General features: G+C 50.7%; 3 protein-coding genes across 6 annotated transcripts; 1 reads left to right on the forward strand and 2 right to left on the reverse strand.

The window, feature by feature from the left end:
- On the forward strand, positions 5,784-7,622 carry EIF4EBP3 (eukaryotic translation initiation factor 4E binding protein 3). The gene is made up of 3 exons (NM_001202520.1): positions 5,784-5,952; positions 6,955-7,128; positions 7,285-7,622. The coding sequence occupies exons 1-3, from the start codon at positions 5,850-5,852 to the stop codon at positions 7,311-7,313; spliced, it is 306 nt and encodes a 101-aa protein (NP_001189449.1). The 5' UTR covers positions 5,784-5,849; the 3' UTR covers positions 7,314-7,622.
- SRA1 (steroid receptor RNA activator 1) lies at positions 8,912-16,516 on the reverse strand. Its single transcript, XM_003124013.4, has 5 exons — positions 15,244-16,516; positions 15,024-15,149; positions 10,242-10,447; positions 9,503-9,611; positions 8,912-9,354 (listed from the first exon to the last, which is right to left on the reverse strand). The coding sequence occupies exons 1-5, from the start codon at positions 15,440-15,442 to the stop codon at positions 9,143-9,145; spliced, it is 852 nt and encodes a 283-aa protein (XP_003124061.1). The 5' UTR covers positions 15,443-16,516; the 3' UTR covers positions 8,912-9,142.
- Positions 8,952-22,628, reverse strand: APBB3 (amyloid beta precursor protein binding family B member 3). Of its 4 annotated transcripts, none has more exons than XM_005661738.3 (17): positions 22,250-22,628; positions 21,801-21,961; positions 21,645-21,721; positions 20,975-21,035; positions 20,622-20,768; positions 20,372-20,499; positions 20,113-20,118; positions 19,751-19,865; positions 19,534-19,618; positions 19,203-19,286; positions 18,890-19,005; positions 18,560-18,751; positions 15,244-16,516; positions 15,024-15,149; positions 10,242-10,447; positions 9,503-9,611; positions 8,952-9,354 (listed from the first exon to the last, which is right to left on the reverse strand). In XM_005661738.3, the coding sequence occupies exons 1-13, from the start codon at positions 22,296-22,298 to the stop codon at positions 16,280-16,282; spliced, it is 1,458 nt and encodes a 485-aa protein (XP_005661795.1). In that variant the 5' UTR covers positions 22,299-22,628; the 3' UTR covers positions 8,952-9,354; positions 9,503-9,611; positions 10,242-10,447; positions 15,024-15,149; positions 15,244-16,279. The 4 variants fall into 4 exon arrangements, with proteins under 4 accessions (XP_005661795.1, XP_005661798.1, XP_003124059.1 ...); XM_005661741.3 differs by having other exon boundaries at positions 19,751-19,886; positions 22,250-22,389; XM_003124011.4 differs by lacking the exon at positions 20,113-20,118.

The following is a 22,641-nucleotide window of genomic DNA, read 5'->3' on the forward strand; positions in this document are numbered from 1 at the left end:
GTTTAGAAGTGAGGTGTGATCCTTTCAGTGGTCATGCAGGTTTTTCCCAGTCCACAGTCACACTGAACCAGGTTGTTAGTACTGTGTTTGTAGTTGACTTCACGCATTTTACACTTTAGAGTCCGTTCTCAGACTGCCTTGGAAAAGCACCTTGAAGATTATTTGGGTACTTATTCCATGTTAAACTTTCCTTATTCTCTTGTTTTCATCCACATAATTTTCTAAGTGAGAGAGTTTAGCGGATAGGTAATTGCACAGTTTAGCTCTTTGTGGATCATGAGTATGTCAGCAAGAACAACAGGATTTCAGTCAGATGATGCTGAACAAACTTAGGGACTCCCAAGTCATCCTTCAGATAGCTTTTGTGCTTCCTGACTTTTTTATCTAAAGATTTATTTTGGTTATAGTTGTTTAAGTTTTATTTGAGTTGGTACATAGGAAGGGGTGGCGTTGACTCCTGTAATTCTTTGTATTATTGAATCAGCTGAATAATGTTTATAAATATGTGACTAATTCTGGGCTTAGTTCCATGAAGAGCCAATATGGTCAACAAGCTAAACTCAGGACACTGGAATGGACTGCTTTGGCCAAAGTATTGACTATGCCAAGAATCTGATGCAATAGAGAAGAAAAAACTATCCCAATGAAAAGAACAGTCATCAACTTGTTCATGTTTTAATATGGTTGAATTACCTGGTCTTAGATATAAGCAAACTAAAAAAGAAAAAAAAAAAAAACAAGAAACTGTGTCTGATAGAGAAGCCAAAACATACATCAAGGCAAAGAAGGATACACAGAAAATAGTAATATCACTGGTACTGAAGTTACTGCCTTTGTAGTGCCTGCCTAATAACCACATTACGTAATCTCAAGAGCCCCCCATCCCACCCCACCCCACCCCACCCTGACCTTGAGAGAGACAAAAGACCCTTTGGAACACCCACATGTCTTGCTGTTTCCACTTAGCACTAACAACAACAAAGTCACCTAATTTAGAGAAATAAATGAAACTATAAATAAGTGAAATACACATATTTATATTTATATAAATATATAAATAAATGAAATATAGAAAAATAAATGAAACTTGATGAAACATATACTAGTGAGAGATAATAGTAAGTAAATTTTTCAGTGGCACAGAATGGTGAGTTTTTTTCTGTCTGAACTATCTACAGTACATTTGAATTATTGGAAGAGCTCTTAACCCTATCTTCTATACCTTGAGGACAACAGAATGAAATTTTTTATCTCAGGAAAGGAACTAGACAAAAATAAAAAAGAGGAGGAATTTTGAGAAACCTCTAGGAGGATTAGGAAGAAACAGGAGCTGTGTCGTTTACAGCAGTTATTTAGGATACCCTCCTTTCTGCCCCTTTACCAGCACTGCCTCCTTTTCTTTCTATTTGAATCCCAGTAGCCTACTCCCCACTCCATTTTGCCTGCTATAATCTCTTCTTCCTCTGTCTTGCCTCTTCTTGGCATTACTTTACTGCTATTTTACCAACCTGAACCTTGGATTAAACCTAGCTCAGGTAAGAACTCAATTACTTTCAAAATATACAAGGGACTGCGGGTGGGGGGGCAGCATGGTTAGAGGGGAACAAGAGTCAGAAACCTAAATTCTATTTTCCTCTCTGCCACTTGAAGCTATATGACCTCAGCAAATCATTTCTTGTCTCTGGGCTTCACTTTCCTCATCTAAAAAATGAAATTGAATATAAATTGAACTCAAAAGGGTCTCCTAGTTCTAACATGTTTTCTCCTTTGTCTTGTGCATGGTATGGGAATATGGTATGGGAAAAATAGAAGCCAAAAGAATGGTTCACATTGCTGAGGTTTAAGAGCCCCTCCCATTTGTTTTCACATGGAATCAAAAGCCTGCTGTTGTAAGGGCCATTATTGACTTTAGGATTTTAGTGGAAACAGAAGAAAACCTCATGTGCACCCATAGTGAGCCCTCAAGTCATAAAGAAAATCCTGCCGAGGCACAGATAAAACCCCTTGAAAAATAACAGCTCATTCAAGGAATAAAACTGTATCATCAGGGAGTTTCCATTGTGGCTTAGCAGGTTAAGAACCACACTAGTATCCATGAGGATTTGGGTGCAATCCCCTGGCTTTATTCAGTGGGTTAAGGATCCGGCGTTGCCACAAGCTGCAGCATAAGTCACAGATGCTGCTCGGATCCTGTGTTGCTGTGGCTGTGGCATAGGCTCCAGCTGCAGCTCTGATTTGACCCCTAGCCAGGGAACCTCCATATGCTGCAGATGCAGCCCTAAAAAGAAAAAAACAAACAAAGCCTGTGTCATTAAGGTTTCTAGACCCACTTATTTCAAATAGTGTTCAGTGTAATAAAATTTCACCACCAATAAAATCATTGATGTTTTTAAGACCCTTTAGACCTATTGTGGCTACAGTGTGCTGACTTGCCCTTTTATAGGCCAGTCTGCTTCCTTCAGTCCCTGCTCTCAAAGGGGAAATCTCACCACCTCAGCTATCCAGACCGAAGAAGAGAGTTGGACAGCCAATGGTGGCCTCTCCTAACCAGAGGTAAGAAATCTCAGGACTTGGGGAGTTCCTGTCATGGTTCAGTGGTAACGAACCCGACTAGTATTCATGAGGACGCAGGTTCAATCCCTGGCCTTGCTCAGTGGGTTAAGGATCTGGTGTTGCCATGAGCTGTGGTGTAGGTCGCAGATGCAGCTCGGATCTGGCGTTGCTGTGGCTGTGGCGTAGGCTGGAAGCTGCAGCTCAGATTCAACCCCCAGCCTGGGAACCTCCTCATGCTGAGGGTTCAGCCCTAAAAAGACCAAAAAAAAAAAAAAGAAAGAAAGAAAGAAAAGAAAAGAAAAAGAAATCTCAGGACTTGGAAGTACAGCTTCCATCTGTTCTTATAGATTCTGGCCAAATTCTCCTCCCATCCTCAAAATTAGTATATGAGAGGACCATCCTTAGTTTGGGGTAGCTTTCAGAAGGGGAAAGGCTGGTCACATTAGAGTTTCAAGCCAAACAGAGAGGCGTGCTTAGAATGCGTGGTCCTGGCCCCCTGTTTAAGACCTTTGTACCACACCATAGACCCAGGAAGAGGCAAACAAGCTGTGGGAAAACAGCTGCTGAACAGCTTGTTCTCTAACTAGCCTTAGAGCTTTTCTCTTCTACAAAGAAGTGTGGCTGGTCGTGACATCTTCCCAGTGGACCCTGTCCTGGGTGATGTGTGACCATGTGTCAATGTTATTTGACAGGTTACTTTACCTTCACGCTCTGCTGTAGGAAACAGGTGAGAGAAAAGTGGTTTTAAGTGTGTTAAGACCGCCTTCAATAAAAGGCAGGAGCTTAAGCTTAAAAACCTAATTTGGAAAACAAGCTCATGAATCTGATCATCAGATTGCAAATGTATTTTGTGATTACATTTCACCTCTTTCTCTTTCATCTTGATGGTACTGGTGGCAGAGACCTGGTTTTCCCTTACAGGTTCAATCAGACCTTTGGGGTTGGGAGCTGCGCGAACTTTTTTTTTTTTTTTTTTTTTTTAAGCTCCCATACTCTAATGAGCAGTCACTGTCAAACAACCCTCTGGTTTAAACTCCTGGTCCTTCATCTGGGTTGAATGGACATGAATCTGGCTTTCTCTCTAAAGCCAACTACCTATTCTCTAGTTCCCCAGCCCTTACGGCACACAGTGTCTCAAGAAAAGTAAGCTTCCAATAGAAGGCTTATAGTAATAGTAACTGCTGCTGTTGTTTCATAGTAGCGGTTAAGAGAAGAGAGACCTCACTTCCACACTGATCCTTCTGGAAAAGCTTCGTCACTTCTCTCCTAGTTCTGTTCTCACTGGTGTTTCTCAGTCTCTTTTGGTAAAATCCTCTTTCTCCACTCTTCCTTAAATAAATGTTGATGTGCCCAGGCCTCTTCTTTTGGTGTATCTTCTCCCCGGGTAATCTCTTCCCCTGCTCTTGGATTTCACTCCACCCAAATCTGAACCCCTAGCCCAGACTTCTCCCTCCGTAGCTTCAGACCTGTATCATTAGGTTGTACCAAGCCTCTCAAGTCAAGTCTGGGAATGATCCTAGCTGACAGGATGTTAATCAAGCACCTTATCCTTCCCCCTCTGTGTATCAGGGAGTTTGCACCTTCATTCTCATTGTCCTCCATCCCATCCCCCATACCCCCTCACTAGACTACTTACCTTGCTTAAAAGTTGAGTTAGCAGGAGTTCCCATTGAAGCTTTGCAAGTTACAAACCTGACTGGTATCCATGGGGATTCAGGTTCGATTCCCTGCCTCACACAGTGAGCCACAAGCTGAGGTATAGGTCACAGACATGGCTCAGATCTGGCATTGCTGTGGCTATGGCGTAGGCCAGCAGCTGCAGCTCCAATTAAACCCCTAGCCTGGGAACTTCCACATGCTGTGGGTTCGACCCTAAAAAAAAAAAAGAGAGAGAGAGAGAGTTGAGTTGGCAGGAGTTTTCTAGTGGCACGGCAGGTTAAGAATCCATGTTTTCACTGGGATGGATGGGTTGCTGCTGTGGCACAGGCTTGATCCCTGGCCCAGGAACTTCCATGTGCTGTGGGCACAGCCAAAAGAAAAACAAGGTTGGCAGAGTTTCCCGGTGGCCGGCATTGTCACTGCTGTGGTTCAGGTTGCTGCTGTGGCTCTGGTTCAGTCCCTAGCCTGGGAACTTCTGCATGCCAAGGGTGAGGCCAAAAAAAAAGGTTGAGTTGTCATAGATAGTTCCTCACCATCTGATCCCAAGCCTTACCTTCCAGTATTGCTTAGACACTTCATTTAGGCACACACCACTTTGTAAGAGGCTCAAGTCCTTTTTGGAACAATAAAATATCCATGTCCTTGCTACCTGATTCTAAGGACCTGCAGACCTAAGGGCTGCATCACCTGGGATTTTATGAAAAACCCAGAATCTCAAGTCCCACCTACTGTGTCAGAATCCTCATTTTAACAAGATCTTTAGGTAATTCATGTGCATGTTAAAATTTGAGAAGCACTGATTTGTAAAATCCAGTCTTTTTTTGAGGAGGCCAAATATCAGACAACTGGATCAAGTTGAGGCTTTTAGTGTATATAAATACTAGACTTCGTACTTACTTTCCCACCACCTCTCCTGCCTCTTTTCATACCACTATGCCTACATCGAAAAGTCTTCTCTTTAAAGGCCAGGTTCTCTGACGTTACTTTTCAGCGAGCTAAAGACCAATCCCTCCTCCCCAGGCCCCTCCATCCCGTATAGGCTTTATTCATCCTTTCATCAGTCCAGAAAGGCCACCCTCCCTCCCGGGGCTTCCCTTTGTGCCAGGCACCAGGCCATGGGGCCCTCTGCACCCTGTGGGATGGCTGATTAATGGGAGGCAGCACACAGCTAAGCTGAAGGGCATACGCTCGAACCAGATACGATCAAGTCTGAATCCCAGCTCACCCTCCTAGTAGACTTTGAAACTTCTCTGGGCTTTGGTTTTCTCACTTGCAAAACGAGGCTCATAGCAGTGCTTTACTGTTTAAAGCAGTGGGTGAATGAACACGAAAACACAGAGCGCCCTCTGCAAATGGTGAAGAGCTGAGTGGCTGCAGTGCTGCTAGGCAGGCGGGCCAGGGTTGGGCCAGGAGAAACTGAAGGCCAGTGCGAGCTCTGGGCCTCCTTCCCACCGAGCTTGGGGCTTGCTCCCGCCAGAGGAGGGCGGCCCCAAGGGGCTGAGTGACAGCTGCCCCGCCCCGGGCGTGACGTCCCGGTGTTGCTGCAGCCGCACGTGGTCGACTGAGTCCGCCTCAGACTGCTCAGCGCTCCACGTCCTCAGCACCAGCCGCTTGGCTTCCTGCTCGTCTGGCTCACTATGTCCACATCCACCAGCCGCCCGATCCCCGGAGGCCGGGACGGGCTGCCTGACTGCTACAGCAGCACGCCGGGGGGCACGCTATACGCCACGACCCCGGGAGGTCAGCGGGCGGGGCCGGGGTCTGCAGGCAGCGGGCAGGCTGGCGTGTGCGTGTCTCGCGATGTGGGTGGGGGGTTGCAGGCCTGAACTTGTCCGCGGGCCCCTCTACAAGCTTTGCTCCCCGGGACGGGGCCGGGGGTGTTGCTTGGAGCTGAAGCCCATTTCCCTAAAACTTCAAAGTGATGCAAAACCGCCTTGAGCCTAGTTTCTGGGTGACTCTGGGCAGAAACATCCCTGTGGACTGGGTTCCGAGTTCCCTGCTCACCTGCCAGTCCTAACTTTGCTGCCTGGGAGCAGAGGCCCCAACTGCGTGCAGCAGGAAGCAGTCAGGTCATGCAAAGCTGCTAGAGCAGGACTTTGGCAGTCGGGGGCAGGGGCTTCAGGCCTTGGTGCTGGGGGACTTGCTTGTGGCTGATTGGCCTGGAGCAGCCTGGGATCACGCCTTCTCTGGAGTTCCTGCCACGCGGAAGCAAAGGGGAGGGGTGAGAACAGGATAGGGCCCTTTGAGGACATGATTCAGGCCAAGTTCCTCTAGGCTGGGCTGAGCCTGATAGGACTTGGGAGGGGTCAGGATAAGAACAGCGTGTCCCTGTTTCAAAGGAGCGGCACTGCTCCTCCCAGCAGGGGATCCACAAGCCCAGGGGGCAGCGCGAGCCCTCACATCTGCTGTTTGGCTTCCTGGTCCACCTGAGATAAGAAGGCTAGGCGAACCAAAGCAGTAAAGTTCCAGAGTCAACAGCAGGACAGAAGTAGCCTGAAGTACCTGAGATCAAGTCGGGTGCTCCCAGAACGGAGGCCTCAGGCTCCGGTAAACCAAAAGCCCCTGCCTAGACCAGCTGGGATGCCCCCTTGCCCTCTGGTGCCTAGACACATACTGCTTAGTGCAGTAGACCTTTACCAAATAGGATTTTCTAAAGATCTTGGTCCCTAAAAGGCCTGTCTGCAGTTCCAGACAGCTCTGTACCCAAACGCCTGCCTCTCAACCGCCCTTACCCCTTGACAGGCACCAGGATCATCTACGACCGAAAGTTCCTGTTGGAATGCAAGAACTCACCCATTGCCCGGACACCCCCCTGCTGCCTCCCTCAGATTCCCGGGGTCACAACTCTTCCAACAGCCCCATCCTCCAAGCTAGAGGAGCTGAAGGGGCAGAAGGAGACAGAGGAAGAGATACCCGGTAAGGAAAACAGGCCCTCAAATTAAGAAATGGCTTTAAGTCACATGCCCCAGTTAAATGGAGTGGGGGCTCAGTTCTGAGCAGGCCTCTTGCACTGACAGGGAGCCTGCAGACCCCCAGCCCAGCACCCAGTCTTCCTGCCTTTTCTCTCTCCAGATGATGCACAGTTTGAGATGGACATCTAATCCAGTGCAGATGGCCGTGTGTGGAGTCGGAAGAACCCCTCATGCTGCTGCCGCTACCTCCTTTCTTCCGGGGTATCCAGAGGCCAGATGGCCTCATCTCATCCGGAAGGGGGTGACTTCTTGGTTCTGGGCCTCCCTTAGTTCTGAGGCAGCTAGACTAGGGATGAGGAGTGGGCAACCTGCCAGGCCCTTAGCTCAACTTTCTCTTTGGTCTGTAGGCTCTCATCCTAACCTCTGGCCCTTGGCTCAGGCTGGGACTGGGGGGTGGAGAATGTCACTTTCTGACTGCTTAGTAAACATTCAAAGAAATGCCTTGGCTCCACTGTTCTCCTCAATGTTGACCTTCCCATCTCAGACATGAAGCTGAGGGCCCCAGCAAACCTGCTTAGGCTCAGAGCTCCCAGGTCCCTTCCCAGCCCTCACTGGGCCCACTTCCAGCCATGATTAGAGCCTGAGAAGGCTTTGGGGGCAAGCCATAGGAGCCACCAAATCATCAACAGCAGTAGCCTGACCCCTGCCAAGGGGCTGTCCCAGTCTTTTCAGGAAGCAGCCTTCTTGGAATCAGGCCTCCGGAGCAGTACCCCTCCCTCCCTATTCCAAAGCAGGAAAAGAGGTACTGTCCCCAGCCTATAGCATTCAGTGGTCTCTCCCAGACCTCTGCCTCCCACCTGTAAGCAGTCTCCCTTTTCACAGTAGGACAGGACCCTCCTGGCCCCTTCCACCTCGTCCCGTTGTCCTTGCAAAGTTAGAAAGCAGGGCCCAAACTGAGGCCGCAGCTTATCTGGTGAGTCAGATAGAGCCATGGGGGGAAAAAAATCACGATCCCCTATCTCAGCAATCTGGTCTTTCAAACCTTCAACTTACAAAGCTATGTGATCTCTGCAGCATTTGCATACCTCAAGGGTAATGAAATAGAAACAGGGCAGTCTCTTTTTTTTTTTTTTTTTTTTTTTTTAAATCTTTAGGGCCCTGCCTGTGGCATTTGGAAGTTCCCTAGGCCAAGGGTTGAATTGGAGCCACAGCTGCCAGCCTACATCACAGCCACAGCAACACCAGATCCAAATGAAGTTTGCAGGAGTTCTTGTCGTGGCTCAGTGGTTAACAAATCCAACCAGGAACCATGAGGTTGCAGGTTCAATCCCTGGCCTCACTCAGTGGGTTCGGGATCTGGCATAGCCACGAGCTGTGGTGTAGATCACAGACGCAGCTCGAGTCCTGCATTGCTGTGGCTCTGGCGTAGGCTGGTGGCTACAGCTCTGATTAGGCCCCTAGCCTGGGAACCTAACTCAGTGAGTGAGGCCAGGGATTGAACCTGCATCCTCACAGGCACTATGTCTGGCTCCTAACCTGATTAGCCACAAGAGAACTCCCAATCTCCTTTTAAAAGAAAAATCTCCCCATGTTATTTGAGCCTGTTCTCTTGCTGAGACAAAATCATCCATAGGGTTATTCAGCCCAGCAAGGGATGTGCGCTCCCATCCATTTGGGGAAAGTGCCAGGAAGTAACAGGCTGGTGCCGAGCCAGGCCATTCATGATGGAGGAAGAACGGAGGTCTGTATGGGGAGCAGGGAGGTCAAGGACACCGGGCGAACTGATGTGGCATCGGAAGGGCTCATCTCTCCTACCCAGCGCCCACCACGTGGAGATGTTTTTATTGAACTGCTTACAGTATAGGTAACAAGTGACCTCCCCGTGGCCCAGAGAAGGGTCAGGCCAAAGACCTCAGTGGAACAGGCAGTCTCCCAAGTGGTACAAGGGAGCAGAGTTAGAGAAGGCCTCCCGTGCCAAGGCATGGGAGTGGTGTGAGAGGAGACGGGAGCCCACAGGACTATGGGGTGTGTGGGATGCCTGGCAAGGTCTGGTTCTGCTCAGCTGCGGCTGTAGATTTCCCTTCATTGGCCTCCTCTTCTGAAGAAAGACTCCTCTTTTCCGCAATTAATCTTTTAACTCCCACCATCCACTGACTGACCTCGGTCACATGGTCAACCATGAGCGAGCGGTGGATGTCATCTGCTGCGTCCCACTGGTGGCTTGAAAGCTCTGAGAAGAGAGAGGGGCTGAACAAGCAACCCGGAGCCGAACAGAGCCGCCACCCTTCCCTCTAACCAGTCAAGATCGCAGCACCTGTTCCACTCAGCCAGCCACGGCGAGATGAGGAACTCAGGCTATAGCTAGGGAGCCACCACACCTTGTACCAGCAGAGCCATCCTCTTCTTCACAGGCACTGACAGCTTCCCCCCAGCCCACTGTTCCTGCAGCAAAGCCAGGCGTCGGTTTATGTCATCACATACTTGCTTCTGAAAGACAGAGGCCCCCTCCCAGTCAGTGCTGCCAGCCCAGCAGGAGCAGGGAAGGCAGCACCACAAAGGAAAACACCTGATCTCTCCAGCCCAGGAACTTTCTACTCAAGCTTAGGGACCCCGCTGAGAAAGTGATGAAACCCACAGATCTTCCGGCTAGAATTTTTAAATTTCTGGGGTTTCTCATTTAAATTTTTTTCTCAGATGCTCAGAAACTCATTCTCTAGTGCTGCTGTACAAATAAGGAAACAAAGGGCCAGAGAGGAGAAGATCCCTCTGCTACTTTCCTTTGCGACTCCTCAGACTCCTTGGCTACCAGAACTCAGGAGACACTATCAATAGCGAAAGGGGGTGTCCCTCTCTCCCTGGAGTATACGAGTCAGCGAGGCCTACTCTAAAGAACCTAGAGCTAGGAAAGTCACCAAGACGAGTGAAATTCAACGCTTGTTCCTACAAGCCTCTTGTACTGACGCTTCTGAACCTTCCCAAATCCTGTGTCCGTTTCTGGAAAGTCCTTATCAAATTCTGAAGAGGTCCATAACTCAGAAAAGGGTTAAGAGGCATTGCCTGCAGGGTCAGATAGCCTGCCTTTGGGAACCATACCTGCATCTGGGCGTTCCCACTTACCTTTGTGTGGCCACGGCAGTCCTCCAATGCTCGTTCCAGAGGGCTCAGTACATCTTCCAGCAGAATCTCCAACTCAACGACGGAGCACTGTGTGGGCTCCATGCTGGAGGGAGGACAACTCCCTCCAAGTGGAGGCCTGGAAGCTTTACTTGAAGGAGGCAGATGCCCCACTGCGGGGGCCCCAGGTGACATCTCTGACGTGGGGACTGAGAAGGTAAAGCAGAAGCAAACATGCCTTACACAGGTAAGAAGTTCGACTCTAACTGCATCCTTTCTAAGGGGGGCTACTTTCTGGGACAACTCATTCATTTAAAAGTGTGTAAAGTCCATGGGAGTTCCCGTCGTGGCTCAGTGGAAGCGAATCTGACCAGCATCCATGAGGGCACACGCTTGCTCAGTAACCCACTGAGGATCCAGCACTGCCGTGAGCTGCGGTGTGGACCACAGATCAGCTCGGATCTGGTGTGGCTCTGGCTGTGGCGGAGGCCGGCAGCTACAGCTCCGATTCGACCCCTAGCCTGGGAACCTCCATATGCCGCAGGTATGGCCCTAAAAAGAGGCGCAAAAAAAAAAAAAAAAAAAAAAAAAGTCCATACTATGTGCCAGCCAACGTGCGAGGCACCAGAGATAAAGTAGTAAACCAACAGGTTAGGTTTCTGACCTCAGAGAGCTTAAATTCTATTTATTTTAACTTTTTGGCCACACCTACAACATGTGGAAGTTCCTGGGCAAGGGACTGAAGATGCACCACAGCCATAACCCAAGCCACAGCAGTGACAAGGCCAGACCCTTAACCTGCTGAGCCACCAGGGAATTCTTAGACAGCTTAAATTCAGGGGAGGGGAGGGCGGCGGGGGAAAAGGTATTCCAAGGTATGTTGCATAGTCCAAAAAAACAAAATGGATAGTGTGATAAAGAGGAATAGCACACAGCTCAAGGAACGCCTTCTAAGGTGACATGTAAGTCACTAGCTCACACACTATGTGACATGTGGCATGTTACCTTTGACCTCTGAGCTTGGATCCTCTTTTATAAAATGGGGATACTATAGTAACAGCATTTCTATCACAGGGTTGCGCTGACTGACTCAGAGGACAGGAGCGGCTGCTAGGTTAGTGTACAGCAAAAGAGCTTACAAACTAAGAACTAGTGGATGAGATGGATGCAGCCACAAAGAGTCACAGGAACCATTTACTAGGGTGAGGTAAGGGCAGTGCCCAAGAGGTGGGAAAAGGCCTGACTGGTTCAAGAAACAGAAACAAGGCCTGTGTGGCTGGAAATGAACACTGAAAAAAGCAGCACGACCTTTCACTGGAAAGGGCATCAGGGGTCCAGACCCCGCAGGGCTTTGGAGGAGTCTGGTCTTAAGCCTAATGGTAATGGGAAGCCACGGCAGGTTTGGGGGGTGGGGAACGACACGTGGATGGACGGACTTGCCTTGTGGCTCGGCAAGTGAAGGATCCAGCATTACCACTGGCTCAGGCTGCTGCTGTGGCATGGCTTTGCTCCCTGGCCCAGAAACTAAAAAATTTTTTTTAATTAAAAAAGAAAAAGCAGGGGATGATGTCACTAGACTTGGCTTGTTTGTTTTTTAAGACATTCATTCTGAATGGTCTGTGAAAAGTTGATGACCATAGGTCAAGACAGGTAGGGACACCAGTTGGGAGGTTAACAGTAGTCGGGAAAGAGAATGCCGGCATGGACGGGTGTGCAAGCGTGAACGTGGGAAATGCAGTGGTCTGACCCTGACTTAGGAGGAGGCAGTAACAGGTCTTGGTGGAACACGGGCGAAAGAGAGAGAAGCCAGGGATGACTCGGTTTCTGACTTCAATGATGGGATGGTGGAATCACTATGGAAAATGAAAATACTGGCGAAGGAAAATCCAAAATTACTTTTAGCTATCAATATTCACGTGCTAACTTCATCTGTCTGGTCTCCCAGTTGAACCTTCTCACCTCCAATGATCATTTTTTCCACCCTACCTCAGCCTCTCACCCCCTCTGCCTTCTTAACAACAATGACCACACCCCTCCTCCCTAGCAGCTCAGCTACTCAGATTTTTGAGGTGCATTAAAATCACTCTCAGAGTTCCCGTCGTGGCTCAGTGGTTAATGAACCCGACCCATATCCATGAGGACACAGGTTCAACCCCCAGCCTTGCTCATTTGGGTTAAGGATCTGACGTTGCCATGAGCTGTGATGTGCATATGAGACTGCATATGTGACTCGGATCCCGAGTTGCTGTGGCTGTGGTGTAGGCTGGCAGCTGCAGCTCCGATTCAACCCCTAGCCTGGGAACCTCCATATGCCGCATATTCAGCCCTAAAAAGACAAAAAAAAAAAAAAAAAAAATCACTCCCTTATCTCACTTTCTCCCCCCGTTGTCCCACACTGCTGGTAAACCCAACTTACTTGCATTTGTTCGGAGGAAAAACAACCATGCTGAGGAGCTGCACTTTAAATTCATAGCTACAGACTCTAAAGGCTCCAACACTGCCTGGGAATCCTCTATTTTGCCTCATTTTTCCACCCTTCAGAACAGCTATTTTCACACGTTAGCTCTTCTAAACTTTTCTACCTTCTCCCTTTCTTGTCCTTTCCCTACTGTCTCTCTACTTCTGACCCTGCCTCCCATTTCACTGAGAGGTCAATAAACAGGAACATTCTCATCTTCGCACTATGAGTTCTACTAACCCACCTGTATCTGTGGCTGCTGTGCTTTCTCAGCGAACAGAGGAAAGGTTCCTGCTCCTTCCTATCAGAGGCCGTCTCTCCAGGTGTACTCTGCATCCCTCTCTTGCCTTCTCTAGGCTTCCCTCTCAGAGTTACCGCTTTTCTCCTACATCACCAGTTCTCTACTAAATCACCAGCTGACAAAACCCTTACCTCACAGTCCAGCCCCAGGCACTGCCCCATTTCTCATCTCTGCTTCACAGGAAGATTTCTTGGGTGAGCTGACTACAGTTACTCTCTACTTCTTTCCACAGTCTCTCCACAGCCCATTCCTGCTGGGTTTCTGCTCTCATTACTCCTGACTGCTCTGGTTAGGGTCACCAGTGATTGCTACAATTGTCAAATCGAGTGAAAGAGCAAACATGACTTTCTTCTTACTTCGGCTATTTCTCAGTCTCCTTTGCTAATGCCTTCTCTGTTCAACCTCGAAATGCTAGAGAACCTTAGGGCTGTTTTGGATCCTGTTTAGTTCTCTATTCACACTCCTTATTCAAGCCCATGACATCAAATACTGTCCATCTGATGGTGATACATTTCCGTAATTCCGGCCTAGACCTCTCTCCAAAACAGCAACCCAAATTTAACATGGCCAGGACAGAAAGCTTGCTCTGCACCCCCAAAACCCAGTCATCCTGTATCAATGAACATTACTGACCAGTTCCTCTAGCAAAAAATGTAAGTTACAGGACTGCTTCATTCATCTCACCTACTGGATCTACTTGTTCCTTAACGTATCCCATATCCATCAATTGCTACCACCTCTGGCACTCCACCCTCGTCCAAATCATTACATCTTATCTATGTTAACATAATAGCTTCTTAACTTGTTTTTCTACTTCGTCTCTAAAATGTGTTTTTCACCCAGCCAGAGTGATCTTTTTCAAGATTAAAGTCAGTGTTTCACAACCTGGGGAGATTCTGTCCCCAAGACAAACGCGTGGAAACACTTTCGGCTGTCACCACTGGGTGGGTGCTACTGCCATCTACTGAATAGACACTATGGATGCTGCAGTCATCTTACAATGTATGGGACAGTCCCTCACAAAAGAATTATCTGCCCTAAAAAGGTCAAAATACTCTGAATTATGTCATTCCTGTGCAGTGTTACAGCAGTGGGTAACAGGGATGGAAAGAGTTGAATCTGAGCCCCTTTTCAGGGCCAAAGATCCACCTGGCATGGGAAATACTCGGGGGAAAGGATGCCCTCTACTTCCGATTTTTCAATGGCTTCCAACTTTACAGTACATTAAAATACAAAGTCCATATCCTGGTTTACAAAAACCCACTATGATCAGCCCCTGCCTACTTCTCAGATCTTAAATTTCTATCCCTAGCCCACTTTGCTCTAGCCATCAGATATTCCTTCAGTGTCTGAATTTGCCACAACTTATCTCAGGGCTTCTTTTTTGCAGTACCTGCTTCCAATGCCTGGAATACTCTTGCACCAGCTTTGGGTAGCTGGCTTTTAATCATTCAGAGTTCGGCTTAAATGACAGCCCCTCAGATACCCTGGTTACACCGTCACCCTGTTTTATTTCTCTGCAGACCCTTATCTGTTTCATCTATTTCCAAAACTATAGTGTGGAGTCCATGAAAACAGAAACTTCTGGTCTTGTTCACTGCTGTCCATTTTGCCTTCAAATTCAGTAGGTGCTCGGTAGATGATACTGATTAAAAGAACACATTAAGTCTGAGATGCTTATATAGCCAAGTAAACAGCACAGACAAATGGATATACCACAATGGGGCTCTGAGAAAAGATCCAGGTTGGAAATAAAATTTGAAAGTAACTTGGCAATCAAATCTATATTTAAAACTATGGGTCTGCATGAGATCACCCAGGGCGAAAGCAAGGATTCTCTTGAGACCAATATACCAATTATTTACCTGGACAGTAGAGAAAGCACTAGGAAAAGGGCCTGAACTGATCCCCTTTCTGGGATTCCAACCTCTCCAGGTAGTCCTCGGAAAAGCAAAAAAGGCCCATGGGACAAGCTTATCCCCGGGCCCATTCTCGGCGGGTCTCCACGCACAGGGCCCCTACGCACCTCTGGGCAATCCATCCTGGGGAGGGGCAACCCTCTTGGTGAGCGGCGTCCGCTTGGGTCCGCCAGCCTGGGTCTGCAGCCCGTATGAGAATTGCGGCGGATCGTTCCAGCCGCGCTCCTTGTTGCCTGCGAAGGTGATAGGATGCGTAAGGCGAGCTCGAGGGAGACAGGGAGCCCCACTCCGCGCGGTAAACCGCCCCAGCCCTCCTGCCGCGCTCACCCGGCTTCACGTACCGCTCCGCCATCTCCACTTCCGCCCGGCCAGCGGGGCAGCACGTCACTTCCGGGGCGGGCACAGGCAGCGCTGACAAGCACGCCCCCAGCAGAGCTGGTTGCCTGGCGCTCTCCAGGTTGGAGGGTTGTGCCGAAACGCTGGGAGGCGCTGTGAAGACCCTGCTCCAACTCCCTAAGGGACTCATAAATGTGTGCTCCTGACCAAGTAGTACCAATGAGGGGGGTTTCCGTGGGTCCCGTCTTTCCGAATCTCACAGGTGCTCTCAGGAGCAACTTTAAGCTAAAGTTCCTGCCCCACCATGATCTAACCAAGTGGACTTCCAGAACCTCTGTCCACTGCGCTGAACATTTTACACTCTCTAGGCTGGAATACACTTTCAGAAAGCCTAGTAATGCCTCAGGCCAGGTTCAGGGTCTAACCTGAGCTCCCACAACCCTCTGAGATTTCCTAGTTGCACTACGTATTATTTTCTGGCTTGTTTATTTAACTCATTTATACAGTCTCAGAAGGTGGAGCCCCTATTTTAGTGCTGACCTTAGTGCCTATCACAGAGAAGACCTTAGAAAACACATTTGTTAAATGAATGAAGTCAGACTGCCAACACACCCATGCCCTCACGTGACTACAGGCAGCCACCAACACCAAGAACATTCACAGACACTCAGCTCTTACAGGTTAACTCCCGACCCAGTCCCAGGCCCAATATACTTACATCCAGTGAGGTCACTGAGGGATTTTTATTTGTACTGATTTTGTTATAAAGTGTTGCTGAGGTAGAGCCAACTGTCCAGGGTTTAAGAGGGGCAAGAACAAGGACCCAGGGAGAGGAGAGCCAGGGGCCTAGGTTGTGGTGCAGGGCCTCTCAATCATCCATATATAAACAATAAATAGAGAGTGGACAAGGGTCAGTGGGGCAGGCAGAAAAGGCTCTGATGGGTGAGAGGCTGCAGGTCCCTGGGGAATGAAGGGATAGAGCTGGGCCTGGACCCAGAGCCTCCTTCCCCAGTCCTCCCTGATTAACTTAGGGCATGTGGAGCAGAGAGGGTTTCAGCCGGAAGGCATCAAGGAAGGAGAAGACACTCCGCTTTCGAGGGGCTGCCCCTGCACCCCCAACCCCTCCTTTGAGCAAGGGGAGAGGCAGGGGACCTCCTGGGGAGTCCACAGAGCTGGTCCTCTTGAGCCGCAGGCGGGCACGGGCTTGGGCACCCCAGGCCTTGCCTCGAGCTGCAGAGGCCACAAGACACTTCTGGTACTGAACCTGGGGAGAAGGAGAATATGAGGGTCCAGCTCCTTCCCACTCGCAGACTCCCGGAAAGCTTCTGCAAGACAGGGAACTGGCCAAGGCTTCGGTATGAAATGAGGCTGGGAGTCTACCACACCTGGACTCCCCACAGCATCCACAAGAGGCTCAATGACAGAAGCTGGAAACTGGACATTGACTGAACATTTACAGAGGGCTTGACACCGTGTTAGGTGACACCGTGTTAAGTGCTATGTGGAATCTACTTGATCTAGGTGTGTATCAGGTATTGGCACTATTTTGCAAAGGTGGAAGTGAGATTCAGAGAACATATGATGTGCCCAGAGTCACCCTGTCAGAAATTGGTAGAACTAGAATTCAAAACTAATTCGGACTGCAGGGCCTGTGCTCATTTTTTTTTTGTTTTGTTTTTGTCTTTCCCCCTTGCTTTTTAGGGCTGCACCTGTGGCATATGGAAGTTTCCAGGCTAGGGGTCAGATCAGAACTGCAGCTGCCGGCCTACACCATAGCCACAGCAACACCAGATCTTGACTGCATCTGCGACCTATACCACAGGTCAAAGCAACGCCGGATCCTCAACCTACTGAGCAAGGCCAGGGATCGAACCTGTATCCTCGTGGACACTAGTCGGGTTGGTTACTACTGAGACTCTCTCTCTCTCTCCCTGTGGTGGACTGGCCCCTGGTGAAGCAGACTTACTAGTCAAGGGCAGTTTACAACCTCCTCTCCCGGCCCAGTGCTCCTGCCCCAGTCCTCTCTCATTTGGACTCAACACAGTTCTAAATGGTCTTCTTACTTCTTCAGTTGTGTCTTCCAAATCTTTTACTCATGCTCTAGCTTCCATGATCTTCCTAACCCACAAACTTGACTTCACTGTCCTGATCAAAACCTTTCCACGGCTCCAAGTGCCTCAAGAGAAACTCACCACCCCACCCTGTGAATTCTTCCCTGACCTGGATTCTGCCATTCTTTCTGCCCTCATCTCTCACTCCACACCACCCCCCACCCCATGCACCCCAGATACACTAGATTCTTTCCGATATTCTAACCCACTGGCGCCCCGCCCACCTTCGCAGCTGTGGTTCCCCTCCCCCTCCCCAGATAACTTCCCTCCTTGGACCTTCAACTCGCAGTTTCCTATCATCTCTTCCAGGGACCTTCTGAAACCCCCAAAGGGGCCATGTCCTCTGTTATCCTGTGGCATACAACTACTTTCTGGTCTGTCTCCACTCTAAGTGTTCTGTGAGGGCAAAGGCTGTGCCCTCTGGACCCCTCAATTCCCAGGGTCAAGTGTGGTTGAGTTCTGGCAAGCACTCATATTTGAGTGAATCAAGTGGAATGAACTGAGTGCAAATATCCCACAGTCAAATGCCCACAGATACCAGAAAACCACCTAGGAGTTCACGTCGTGCCACAGTGGTTAACGAATCTGACTAAGAACCATGAGGTTGCGGGTTTGATCCCTGGCCTTGCTCAACGGGTTAACGATCCGGCGTTGCCGTGAGCTGTGGTGTAGGTCGCAGACGCGGCTCGGATCCCGCGTTGCTGTGGCTCTGGCGTAGGCCAGTGGCCACAGCTCCGATTCGACCCCTAGCCTGGGAACCTCCATATGCTGCGGGAGCGGCCCAAGAAATAGCAAAAAGACAAAAAAAAAAAAAAAAAAGAAAGAAAGAAAAGAAAAAGCAAAAAGACTGAAAAAAAAAAAACCCACCTAAATGAGAGGCAACAGGAAAAACAATGCTTACCCTGCAAGGCACAGGCCCCACCTAATCCCTGCTGAAATGTATACATGTGAACTCAAGTGTCAAAGCTTCTGATATTTAGAGAAAAACAGCAATAGCTATTATTATATGAAATGTCTGGGGCTTGAAATAATGGCAACTAATGGAAACTTATCAACAGCATGAGGGTGAAGTAAGGTACCACTGAACCATAGTCAGCCCTGGCAGGGCTGCTTTGTCATCTCTGGAGAGGCTGCCAGGCACCAGAACAGTCAGGCTTCAAGGCAATCCCACCCACCCAGCCCCATCCCTAACTCACCATGCAAGCAGCCTGCACAGCTTCGGAGAGTCCCCCCGCATGGGGCTGGCACCAGAAGGCCGCACACTGGAAGCTCTGACGGCCCAGGTCGGCAATGAGGCCAAAGGTGTGTGGATCACGGCCAACACCAATAAAGGTCACGAGGCGCACAGGGCACTCCCACAGTGGCTCCTCCTCTGCACCAGCCTCTGCCTGCCCAAACCAGGCCCAGTCACTAGAGGGCCCGGTACTTACTTGCTGGACCCACTGAGCACTTCCAGAAGCCAGCAGTAGCCCTCGGCATCCCCGCCCAGCCCTCCCCAGCCCCCGGCTTCACCCTCCGGCTGGTACCTGAATGGGATGTGCTGTCATAAGAGAGTCAGATACACTGAGCATAGCAGGGACCCAGGCATCCCGGTCCCCACGGGTGGTGAGAGTACCAATGGCTTCGTTTAGTACATCCATACCTGGAGGGGACATGCCCACCATCGTGTCTCCCGAGTGTCTAGACCCTTGTCACCGACTCAGGACTCCCGAGTGGAGAAAGCTGGTCCGTCCCAGGCTACAGAGGCCATGGGAGCACTCCGAGAAAGGGGCAGATCCTACGTCACCACCGTCCCCGTCCCTTCTGCAGCCCGCCCACTCCAGACCACGCGGTCCTCACCCATGGCTTTGGTGACCGGCAAGGTGCCCATGAACAGGGCCTCGTACTTCTGAGCAGCCTGGCTCACGGCATCGAGTAGCTCCACTGAAAGGCAGACACCAAGTGGGCCTGGGTTCTCTCCCAGTGACCCCTTTCTCCATCCTTCTGAGGGAGCGTGGGCTAGGAAGCAAAAGGTCATGGACCCTCCTCCAATTTAGGGTCTGGGACCCCCGGGACGAGGACACCTCAGAAGTCCTCTGTCTCCAGTGAAGTACCAAATAACCAGAACCCTCTCCCCATCTCTCACCAAACTAGCCTGCTGGCACAACGCGGCCAACCCTGCCCCCCATACCTTGCCGAGGCAGGTCTTCAGGGGAGATGGGGTCTAGAGAGCAGCAAGGGGAATCGCCACTGACCCCGACTCGCTCTGACAAGATCTGAAACACAGTGCAGCCAGCGTGAGGTGTGGGCAGAAGTGAGGTAAGGGACCAACACCCCCCTGGCCCACCACCTCCGCAGCTTCAGACCCAGGTCTGTACCACACCCCCTGCCCCACTCCTGGCCCTTACCTGGGCACAGAGTCCATGCAGGGCACTGGCAATGGCCTTGGCAGGGACATCACAGCGAAACACATGGCACTTGAGCATACAGCTGTCTTTGTCACCCGCCACAAAAGCGAAGTCCCTGGCAGGGTCAGAGATCGGGCTAGGGCAGGTCAGAGATCAGGCTAGGGCAGGTCAGAGATCTGGCTAGGGCAGTGTGAGAGATGGGGCAAGGGCAGGGTGAGAGATCGGGCAAGGGCGGGTCAGAGATCAGGCTTGGGTAGGGGCAGGGGTCCATAGTGCCTGCAGGAAGCTGGAAAGTCAGGGTTATGGCAGGGATGGAATAGGGAGCCCAGGACTGGGGCTCAAGGCATCTGGCTGTGACTCACCTGTCACTGTTCCAGAAGCATGTGGGAGCACAGAAGAGAATCAGCCCAGACTCTCAGGCTCTCCCCCATCTGTCCTTTCTGAGCGGGGCCCACCCTCCCCAACCAGGGCTGGACCAGGCAGGGGAGGCAGAGCTTGGGTCCATGTCAAAGGATCTGTGTCCAGGGGTTCAAGTTACAGGGGATCAGCATTAGTGGGGATCACAGCCTGCAAGGGGGAGGGAGGAGCGAGGCTCACTTTGAGGGACATGGGGGTCCTCACCGGCCCTTGGAGCTGCCCACACCCCATACACGGATGTGCACCAGAGGCTGGCAGTGGATGAGACTGTGGTCCAGGGGATTCACCAGACTCATGGCATCCTTCTTCAGGATCATCAGCATGTTCTGGCCCTGCCAAGGACAGGGCAGCTCAGAGCTCCGATGAAGGTGGTTGCCATGGGGAACAGGCAATTCAGGGACAGCCACGTCTGCTGGCTGCTGGGCTGAACCCCTTAAAGGGCCAGCCAGCTCACCTCGCCCCAGGCACCATCTGGGGGCTGGCCCCGGCTGCGGGTCTGGGCCAGCTGCTGGATGCAGTTATTGACTGCGATACTGCTCTTCCCTGGCACCAAGTCCTCTTCAGGTACCTCTACCCAGCCCAGAGAGCGGACTGCAAAGCACTGACAGGGTGAGGCAAAGGACAGGAGCTTGAGTGAACAGAGGCGAAGAAGGGTGGGAGGTGCCACAGGTTCCAGACATGCGACCCTCTGATACCTCCTCGCGTCACCCTCTGTCCGTCACCTCTGCTCAGCCCAGTCCCACCCCTGACCTCTCCCTTGGGACCCTCCCCTACACCCTGGGCTAGCCCACAGGTCCGAGTCACTACCTTGGCCCCTGGCTCCATTCTCTGGATGTGGGATTCCTCTCCATACCAGGACAGAGAGTTACTGGAATAGAGGAGAGCTCGTAAGGGGACCACACTTTCTACAGAAGGGACGCTGGTGAGGACCAGACTACTTGATGGGCACAAAATCTAGGATAAAACCCAGAATATAATGTCCTAAATAAAGAATTAGAGCAAGACAAGGCCCAGAACATGTTAAATGAGTGTTAAATTCGAATGGCTTCGAATCGGAGGAAAAATTCAACACATAGGACATATAATAAAACTTCCAAACATGGAACAGGGTCCAGAATGTGGACCAGAGCCCCAAATCAGAACAAGAAAACCCTAGAACACAGGATAGGAACCTTGACAGACAGAACCTAGGCTAATGACCAAGGTCTAGAACATGACAGGTCAGGACCCAGAATACATAAAACAACACATAGCAAAAAAAAACAAAAAACAAAAAAAAAAAGCTTGGAAAAAGGAACAAAATTCAAAACACTGGGAGAGTCAAGAATATGGGACAGAGCCAAAAATACAGAAGAGAGCCCTAAACATGGGACAGAGTCCAGAGCCAGGGCTGGAAAGCAGGCCGTGGATCCAGCTGCATCTTTAAGGGCCATGAGGATCCCCAGCCTTTCATTTTTGCCTAGCCTATCTCTTTTACCTCCGGTCCAGTGAGCTCTCCAGGCTGGAGAAGGATCTTCCCTTGGGGGGCCGAAGTCCCCAAATTCCCTCCGTCCTCTGTAGAGAGGAGAAGTCAGTGGGGCAGCAGATTTAGGTCCACACGTGAGCTCAGGCCCCCTCCTCACACTCCACCTACCGTTCCTGACTCTGCATCTCCTGGCTCCCAGGTTGGGCGCTGCCACTGGGTGCTACCGCTGGGTACATGCCAATAGTAAGTACCTGCAGCATCGCGGATCTTCCTCCAGCCAGGGGGCAGACCTGGCTCCCCCTCCAGACTCTGGTCCCCCCACAGGTCATCTACAGAAACATGGGATTGGAGAAGGGCAAGCACATTTGTGGGCTCAGAATCACACTTTGGCATAACCCTTCCTCCAACTCCAAAGGGACAACCTTTGGGCTGAAGGTCCGGAATAAGGGTCCAGGCTTCTCAATCTTATGGCAGTGCAAAAATCAGGATTCATTTGTTCTCTGGTGCTCACCTCGAGACGTAACCCCTCCCTGTCTTTCAGCCTGGGGTAGCCTCTCACGCTACCTCCTCGTCCCCCCTCAGCTCCCGATCCTCCCACTGGGACCCTCCGTGCACACCATCGCAATTGACCAGAATGATGGCCAGCATGTAATCCTTGCCCAGCATAGCCCTGGTCGCGTCCCCGCCGGCCTTTGCCGGCCCTCACTCAGTCCAGCTCGCCTCCGGAGCTGCTGCGCCTACAAGTCCAGCCTCTCTGCGCTGGAATCTGCCAAGCCAGCGGGCGCCGCACAAATTCGGGGCGGGGCAGAGGCCGAATCCTAGGGGCGGGAAGGGACCGTCTGAGCAGCGCTTCCAGCCGAGAGGTGGCGCGTGTAAACAGGCGTCCGTATCCCCAAGTGGCTGCTCCTTGCCGTGCAAATGGCAAGAACCACGGCGCACACTGTGACATCACCGCTCAACTGTGGGCTCATCAAGCGGCAGAAGACCCATCGGGCGAAAGTGCGCAGAG

Source organism: Sus scrofa, chromosome 2 (genome assembly GCF_000003025.6).
Source record: "Sus scrofa isolate TJ Tabasco breed Duroc chromosome 2, Sscrofa11.1, whole genome shotgun sequence".
Lineage (NCBI taxonomy): Eukaryota > Metazoa > Chordata > Mammalia > Artiodactyla > Suidae > Sus > Sus scrofa.